This window comes from Diabrotica undecimpunctata, chromosome 9 (genome assembly GCF_040954645.1).
Source record: "Diabrotica undecimpunctata isolate CICGRU chromosome 9, icDiaUnde3, whole genome shotgun sequence".
Taxonomy (NCBI): domain Eukaryota; kingdom Metazoa; phylum Arthropoda; class Insecta; order Coleoptera; family Chrysomelidae; genus Diabrotica; species Diabrotica undecimpunctata.
The window spans coordinates 58,564,113-58,574,180 of NC_092811.1; the positions used below are offsets into that span (position 1 = coordinate 58,564,113).

The window sequence follows — 10,068 nt, forward strand, 5'->3', positions numbered from 1 at the left end:
ATTCTTCTGTCAAAGTTTAATAGTAACTTGCAATTCGTCTTCTTTTCCGTATAGTGCCTAACAGAACATGACATTCGACGCAGGACGTGACAGTCGACGCAGAATGTGACATTCGGCGTAAAATGTCACGTGAAATGACGTGACATTCGACGTGAAATAACGTGAATGACCTGACATTCGATGTGAAATGTCACATTCGACGCCGGCAACGCAAGGCGTCGCTTGACATAAAACGTAATATTCGACATAGGATATATTCAGTAGTAATATGAATCCCTTCGAGTACATACATAGAGTAATGGAATTTCAAAGAAGACTTATTCAATTAAAGAAAGACATTAAATCGTATGAGGATTTTAAACAAATTACAAGAAAATTAGATAGCCTGCATATTGACAACAAAACGTGGAAACTGGAAGAGGTGAATCTACAGTAGCAACAAGACACCTGGATTTACGCATGTAGAAAACTACCACCAGCTACATATCCATTAAGACGTATTCAACCAACACCATGGGTGCCAACAACAACACCAGCGAGCATATGACAAGTGAAATAGACAATGTCTATGCAATGTCTTGTGTAATATTAGCATCTGTATTTATCTTAATTTAAAAAATTATTTTTGAAATTGTAAGGAGAAAATTAGAATCTTCATGTAATATAAGACTCGATCAATAAAGTGTCTTAAATAAAAAAAGCGTTTAATTTCTAATATATTTATTTATACATATAAAAATTACAATGGTATTATGTTATTGGCAAACCAGTGACGTAGACGATCCACATTTCTTTCGGTGCATGAAAATAATCCAGTGGCATGACATGGGTTTGCAGTAGGACCAACGTTTCCAGTAGCATGAGACGTACCATCAAACTTGCAAACGTCAATAATAGGGGGAAAAACTCCAAAAACGTGACGTTTCTTATCCAAATATTCTGCTTTTTGTTCTCCTCTAAGGTAGATGTAATCTGCTGAATACAACAACTTGGTTTCTAGTATTTCATTGATTTTGGACAATTCTACTTGTCCATCAGAGTATCGAATTCCAAGCAGTTTTTTCTCCACATATGATGCAGTCTTTTTATCCTCATTACTTAGCGCATTAAATGGTTTCTGTGGCAAAAAGATGTAATGGCTTCGTTTAAAACCTATTTCAATGGTAAGTTCTTGGGAACAAACCATCCGTCCACATTGAATCCCTGAATGTCTACGAATGCTACTCTCATGATGACTGCTCGTGTACTACTGACACTTTATGCATCTAATTTAGACTTTTTACAATTTCGCTGAGAGGGAAGTACTCCATTACGCAATCGTGTATTATAATGCAGTAGACTTTGGTATTTTCAGGAAAACCATTATTCGCTTCAATATCGAGTTTTACGTCAACAGTGGATGCTTTCATGCTTTCTTCTTGTTTTTGAGGACGAGCAGAGGACGCTTTTGTTGGGAATGTATGTAGCTAGGATAGAATTCAGTATAATTGAAATAGGCCTCATTGTAGTCAGTTTTGCTAAAATCCAACTGCATTCTCTCGTTCGGCCAATATTCTCCATTTAAGGATAATCTGATACTTTGAATATCAACATTGTCAAATAAGGTGGGATCGGCTGAATTCTTGTCACGTTTGTTGGTTTGAAAGAAAACAATGACATAACTAGGTCTTTCAACTGATGTGCTAGTTTTAACGGCCCAAACTTCACGTCTGGCGCCTTTGGTAATGGCAGGTAATTCATGTAATTCCCACTTTCTAAATGGAATAACTATAGGTTGATCTTGTTGAATGGATTTCATAAGTTCCAATTTAATATCATCATTGGGAAATATGTGCTTGACTCTAAGCTCAATGTTAGTGATGTTAATCTTAACAGTTGTAACTTGGCCTTGAGTTTTTTCTTTGACAATTATGCAATCGTTGTCGTTTCGAGCTCGAGCTAGTCTTATTGTTTGTCGACCGCACGTAATCATTGGGTAATCATTGAAAATGTTGAATATATGTTTAAGAGGTATCTGTATGTTGAATGAATGATCTGCAGCATGTAGAATGGGATCTTTAGGGTAATTCCAGCCTGCCATAACCATATAATTGGAATCTTCTTGAGTGTAACATGTCATGGCACGTACAGCACTTATGATACCAGGATCCCGCACTGTTTCCATCTCCCTTGCGCTTTCGCTGTACGTACACGAATCGAAAAGAAAAGCACCCACATTATTTGCTAGTTTGACGTCGCCAGTTCCGTTTATTGCGAGTGATCCTTTAATGCATAACAAGGTTTCGCTCATTGCAAAGAACGAGTCGACTTAATTGATGCTAAATTCTACAATGTCATTGCAGTTGAGTGATTTGATGAATGGTGCATATGTTCGGTATTCGGCCTTTCGAATCGACTCGTCAAACATTGACTTACGATAAATATCAAATATTGGAGGCATTATGCTGTTTGAACGTGATCGTTTTCCATACATAGTTGTCATGTTTTCAGTTTAAAACCAAGTGATTGTAAAAACAATGTGTTTGCAAACGTAAGATGTTGCCGCTTAGACGAGGACGTAAGATGTTGCCGCTTAGACGGCTGCACAACTAATGGTGTACTATGGGCAGTAGATTGCCTTATTAATAATCCCATTTCCCTCTTGATCTAAGTTCCAACACCAATGTGCTCTGTTCTCCTCTAAAGTTTACTGGTCGTCCTTCTTGATCGACAGCCAACACTGTGATATTGGTAATTTCTCGTTGCGGTACAACAGGTAAATACAATAAATTGTGTGGAGTTTCGTCAATTGCGTACCCATGATTTGATTGTATGACAAATTCGTAGATCGTGTGAGCAGGTCTGTTACCATCGAAGGCTCCGGTACTAATGTTGCATTCAAAGCGTATGCTAGATACTTTAATAATCCTAACAGGTCGATCTGAAGAATGTGTCTGTCCAGGATTTAGTATTGCAGGAGAAAATCCCAATACTGCACCAAGACTGTCAGGTTGCTTAAACGAAATCTTATATTTGCTGAAAATTTGACACTGCAACGTGTTATGGTTAGGTTTTAGACTAAATATCGTTTCTGGTTTAAGCACATTATCAGCACCCAATTTCTGTTGTATGTATTCTTCAATATCAGCAATTTCATAACATCCATCGGGGAAATAAAATTGTTGCAATTTGTTTTTGTCATTGTAGTAATAAAACTTGGTATTTTCAATGTTTGGTATACTATTGTAGGAATGGAAAAATCGAAGAGCTATCTCATAATCTTTATTCGGATCCAACACGATTGGTGTGGGAGGTTGAAATGAGAATATGTAATTGGTGCTGTCTACTCTCAACAACTGCGACATGATGACTGACTCACGTCAATCTATTAATAGGTTATTATATTAGAAAAACAACAACAATTACTTTAATAGTTTTATTTGGTCCAAAGCAAGTTTACATAAATGACATGAAGCTTGAGAATCAGGTGGGCCATCCCAGTGAGTCCTCCAATTCGGTCTGTTATAATGTATGAAGCAGGGAAGTAGTATCTTCAGGTTAAATTCTCCTCGATATTTTTCAGGCAATTTATGCCATATTTTTAACAATTCTGTAGTTCGTACAGTTCGTATAATATAATCTAGCGGTATGTATTTTAGTTCTTCTTCACTGAATTCTGTAAAGCATTTTTTGTGAAACATATGGTCCATAAGCAGTTCTGTACTTTTAGTAGGCTCCATTATATAAAAACTTTAAGCATAAATGTCCACAAATAATTTGATTGTAGGTTTGATACTGATGGTTATTATAGGAAATGTTGGCACGTGCACCACCCAGATACTTAACAAGTTCTTTGGTCGGCTTCAAATGACCAAATGAATCGAAATACTCTACGTTGTTGTTTATCTTTCTGTATGCTACTCAATGTGTTCCGTTATGTGTGGACACATCCAAGTTTACTATTGCACATTCTCGTTGTCGAGGACCGTCTCTAGGCAGAGCGTCATTCATGAAAACACCTCGAAAATGTGGTATTTTAAGGATCTTCGCATAATGTGCAATCTCCACATCATATAGCGGACGATTGGATAGCTTTATTGGAAGTTTTTTTTCAAATACAAGCCGAATCCACCTCTCGGTTTCTTACGTAGGTACAGACCCGAACCGATGTGTTCCATTGCCCTGTTATGGCGAATATCCTCCTCCAATTTCTTTTGAGCATTCTTAGCGTCGACTACTGTCTTCGCCACCCCAGCTGCACCCCCCGCTAAAGCCCCCAAAGCGGAAAGGCCTGCAAATAGAGGTATGAGAGGTAGGAAACCTAGATTTTAGTGGTAGTACTCGAGGAACATCAACTTCTTTACGACCACCAAGTCTTTTGATTATGGATTTTGCTATTCGTACAGCCGTCAAAGCAGTATCTGTTAACGATGCTCCTCTTTTCATGGACTTTGCAATTTTTGAGACAACATCTCGATTGAAAGAGTAACGTCCTCGTCTTCCACGACGAGAGCATCCCATCCCCAACTTTCTTTTCGTTTTCATTCCGCCAGTTACAATTAAAGCAGCACTTTTTTCACCAATGCTAGCGTCTTTCGACTTAAAGCGCTCCCAAGCTCTATCTTCCAATTCTTTATCGGCCTTGTGGCGTTCTTCGAGAGATGCATGCTGCGAATAAGCGATATCGTGTCGTTTGCAAGCTGCGTCTAATGGATTAATTCCTGGATCTCCACGTGCAAGACATTTTTTTAGTTTTGTTCCAGGCCCACAATACTGATAACCAGGAATATGTAGTTCAACTGGAAGTTTATTAATTAGAGAGTTCACGAGACCTCCTCCTTCAACGACCAACATTGGACTGATGTCATGCAAGTGGTGACATCTATAATATATATTACCGTATTTATGTACTACACTTGCCACATGATGAAGGTCGTTCAGCAAGAGCAGACGCTACCAATTGATAATTTGGACATTGTCCAGAAAACAACCAACAGTAAATATGGTAAATTGCTACCGAATTCATTCAGAGCAATTATTTGCGGTCCAAGTGGGTGCGGCAAAACGAATGTAATGCTATCTCTTCTATTCAATCCGAATGGCGCCAAGTTTAAAAATGTCTATGTTTATTCTAAATTCCTCTTTCAACCGAAATACCAACTACTGCAAGATGTAATAGCGCAAGTTAAAGGTGTAGGATATTACCCATTTAAAGATAACGAAGAAATTATTAGTCCCAGCGAAGCTAAACCCCACTCTGTGTTTTTATTTGACGATGTTGCATGTGATGGGCAGCAAAAGATTCGCGAGTATTATTCCATGGGTAGGCATAAAGATATCGATGCCGCTTATTTATGCCAAACATATTCAAAATTACCGAAGCAGTTAATTAGAGACGTTAACTGTAACATGATTGTACTATTCAAGCAAGACGAGATTTAAAGCAAGACAAGCAAGAAATTTAAAGCATGTATTTAATGAGCACGTATCGCCAGACATGTCATTTGATGAATTTAAAAAAATTTGTTCTGAATGTTGGTGAGATAGGTATGGTACTATGGTAATTATAAAAGATTTTGATCTCAATAATGGCCGATATCGCAAAGGATTTGATAAATATATAAAATTGTAAGGTAATTATTTAGTCGTTGACACAATGTCAGATGATACGGTTGCCATTGCCCTTCGCAAGAAGAAAGTCGCCGAATTGGCTAGATCAATTCGCAAAAAATATTTGGCATTGAAATTAGGCCGAACAGAACAAGATGAGTCCCTAAATAAACTGTTTAAACCACTCTCGAAACCTCTCAAAGATATTGCACAATCATCAAAAACGTTACATCATACTATCACTAACAAGTTTGATCAAGTTAAGAAAGAAGAAGTGAAAAAGGAGGAGGAGGAGGAGAATGGTGGTGATGATGATGATGTATTTCTTGATGCACCCGATCTAGCGATACCTGATGAAAACATTATTTAAGAACCAATCGATATTCCGATGGATGCCACAGACGAATATATCGATCAATATCCTCCAATAAGTCACAAGTACATAAAAGAATATTTGATAAAAGACGATAAAATTGATAAAACCTATGGTCCATTTTACGATTCTATTAGTGGTTGGATATTGGGAAAACGTCGAATAAACTTTGACAAACGCAATGGAGACATAATAATAATTCGGGAACGTGATTTAGAAGAACGTAGGTTAGGTGGTACGCCTGGTCTGTATCAACTTTTATTTTATGCCAACCCTGAACAGTATAATGATGAGGATTTACAAAAGTATAAAACACTGTTGAAAAACACAGAGATTCATCTGGATACCTTAGGACGTCTTAAAGGTTCCAGCGGAGAAAAATATCATTCTATTATTAAACATCTATTTAAGCCATCTGATGCAGCAATGAAAAAGCATGCAACTCGATCAAAAAAAAACTCGAACACAGAACGAAAACATCAACACGATCATCGTCATCTACGGCCAAAGGAACGGGATTGGATGACTCTCGTTTAGCATACAACACTGCACCCATGGAGTATATTTATTGGGATGATCCAAATGAGCTAGTTGAACGTCTTAAACTATTGGTGGCTTCGAAAGACGTCGGCAACACATCTCTCGACAACGAAATCGTAGCCATCATTAATGAACTAAAAGAAGCTAATATAATAGAGTAACTGGACATGACGGCATCATTTCCACTATGAGTGTCGACAAATTCGGTCATCACTCTCGTAACAGTAGTAATGCTCAAAAGGTGGCACGAGTTACATTTCCACATACGTCTGACGGAAATATTAATGCCGAAAATTTAAAAATTTGCAATGTCAAGGATCCATCAGACAATGACGATGCTGCAACGAAAAAATACGTTGATGGACAAATCAATGAGTTACGTAATCTGCACCAAACACATAGTGTGTTGTTGCAGCAAAAAACAAATGACATACAAGATTTAACCATCGGTCTAAACGATGTGAGAAAGGAGCTTCATATAACTACAGTCCCACTTCTCGGGCAAAAGTTACAAAAAATAATCAAAGATGGTCTGGAAACACTAAGATGGCAAATATCTACAGGACTAAAGCATACACAAGAAGATCTAGATAACATTAAAGCTACAGTAAGAGAAGAACTTCGTAAAACTATAGTTCCACTTCTCGAGCAAAAGATGCAAAACATAATCAAAGATGATCTGAATATACTAAAAAAGGATACGGAAAATAGTATAAATAAGTTGAAAGAAATAATCAAAGATGATTTGCATACACAGAAAAAGGATATGGAGAACAATCTAAAATCTGCTGCAGAAACAGTTGCAAGGCATACGATGTACGATATAAAGATGGAACAGAGGATAAAACAAGTGGAACAATCATTAAAAAGCATAGTAGATAGCATTCATTCATGGGATTTAGACAAACGCCTTAAAGTAGTAGAAGGTGCGATAAAATAATGTCTAAAGTAAAGAAAGAGGTGGTGTATGAGTTGCATAAACCAGCACGAAAAAACTATCCTCGTCGTCGAACAATAATCAAAGGAATCGATGACTTGTGGCAAATGGATTTGGCTGAAATGCGTCCTTATGCACAACAAAATAAAAATTACAAACTAATACTAGTTGTAATTGATTGTTTTTCAAAATTTGTGTGGACACGTCCTCTAAAAACGAAGACTGGTGAGGAAATTACTCGGGCATTTTCGGATATTCTCGCTCATACTCGACGAGTCCCAAAAAACTTACAATCCGATCAGGGAACTGAATTTTACAACAGAAAATTTCAAAATTTAATGAACAAACACGAAATTAATCATTACAGCACCTACACGATTAAAAAAGCTGCCATTTGCGAAAGAGTTATTAGAACGTTGAAAACAAAGTTGTACAAGTATTTCAGTTTACATGGATCATACAAATGGTTAGATGCTCTACCCATAATTACCGAGGAATATAACAACACAAAACACAGTAAAACAGGATACAAACCGTCTCAGGTTAACAAATCCAACGAAAAAACCATTTTAAACAAAAGTTATACTCATTTAAAGATTGCCGGTCCACGAAAGCTTAAAGTTGGCGACATTGGACTACTGAATTATTTAGAATTGCACAAGTTAAGATAACAAATCCTATAACGTATTTGCTGGAAGACATGCAAGGTGCACCGATTAGCGGCGGGTTTTACGAAGAAGAATTGCAGAAAACATCAAACCCTGACATATACCTGGTCGAAAAAGTACTTGACGAAAAGGCAATAAGATATATGTGAAATGGTTAGGAATGGATAGCAAACACAACAGCTGGATAAATAAATCGAATATAGTTTGAGGATCTATATTTTAATACGCCGCGTAGACATACACTTTTCCAAAAAGGCTTACAATTAACCACAAGGAGTGGGGGAATGGCAAAAGTATAAATTTAAGAGAAACTACGATGATCAGTTTACATTCACTTCGTCAACGGTGTTCGAAAAACAGTAGTGACATGAGTTCTCAAGATAGTGGGTATTTTTCAGACGATATGCATATCAACTAAGACTATAATCAAGAATTAGAAAGAATTTTGGAAAATTATGAGGCTGCTGCCAAATCAGAATTTTTCTACCTGCTTACAACGACATACACGTTATCGGGATATGAAATACAATGTGGTATAAGCCCTGCAAGATCATTTACGCCTGCAGTGATTTTATCACAACAATATAAACCTAGCAGAATATCATACAGCGTATACGAATGGTATTCCTTTATTTCAATCATCACACAACAACTAATTGATTTTTTTCAATCAACTGATGACAACGAGCACCAAACGTTTCCATGCGAAGAATACTGCACTGTTACCTCGATAGTTTACGATGATTGTAAATTCATTATTGTCAAGAAGCATGGTGTGGAGTACTATATGGATGAAGAAAAAGTGAAGCAAATTGTTGAACTTAGCACTATCGTGATATCGCCTCGTATACAGTTGTTAGAAAATTTGAACTTTTATGAATATTATTATAATGTTTTAGATTTTTGTAAAAATAGTGTAGTAGATAGTTTAAGCCCCTTGCAAATATTGTATGCGTTTTGTTCTATAACGCCAAATGATATGACAAATAATGCTCTTAGGGAATTCGTTTATTTTTATAAAATTAAGGTAATTAATGGTTTAAATAAATGATAAAATTATAAATTTAGAGTTTTTATTTCACATACATATACCTTTACATATCTTTACAATTACTATATTTACAATATTTTTTATTTAAATATACAGAAAAAGAGAGAGAGATAATTGCTTATGGATTAGACGTTGTCATTCATCTCAAAAGAATCAATATTACTGTCTACATCAGAGTCATCAAACCTGTTATTTCTAGGTATTTCATGTAATGCATTTTAAATCGAATAAAACTTGTGCAAAACAACTATGGCACCAATAAAATTTTTGTTGATATACGCATTCAATGATCTCATCAGCATCATATACTTTGTGAGTATGATCGTAACTCACAAGTAAAAATTTATTTAATAACTCATGGGCTTTTTTAAATGTAAAAAACATGATTTGCATACGTTTAGGCGATGCTGCTGAAGCCAATATCCACTAACCCATACACAATAACTGGAGTGTTCATCTTCAAATATATTCCCCCGATCTGACTTTCCTAATACAGCATTTCTTAAATGTGGCGGTATTTGTTTAGAACAAGCAATGAATTCTATTCCTTTATATGAAGGAATAGGATCATTTTTAGCACTGTTTATCATCGCTTCCGATTTATATGAAGGAAATTTTTTTAAAATTATTTTTGTTAATTTCCACGGCAAGGGGGACTGCTCGATGAAATTTGATGCTGATACTATTGTTTCGCAAATTTTTTTGATTGACAACTCGGTCAATGATGGAGCATTCATCTATAAAAAAAAATCTATTCTAAAATACTGTAATGTCCCCATGGTAGCGTTCTAAAACTATTTGAAATTAAATATCTTTTATCGTCATAAGGACTTAACGCAATTTTTGTTTGTTCTATACTATAAACGTTATGGCTATATGACCGAATGGAAAGTTGTAGCAGTTTGTTCCT

The 10,068-nt window shown here is 36.2% G+C and overlaps 1 protein-coding gene across 1 annotated transcript; it reads right to left on the minus strand.

Moving 5' to 3' along the window:
• Positions 1–1,405: 1,405 nt before the first annotated feature.
• Positions 1,406–2,290, minus strand: LOC140450883 (uncharacterized). The gene has a single exon (XM_072544565.1). The coding sequence runs from the start codon at positions 2,288–2,290 to the stop codon at positions 1,406–1,408; it is 885 nt and encodes a 294-aa protein (XP_072400666.1).
• Positions 2,291–10,068: the final 7,778 nt, after the last annotated feature.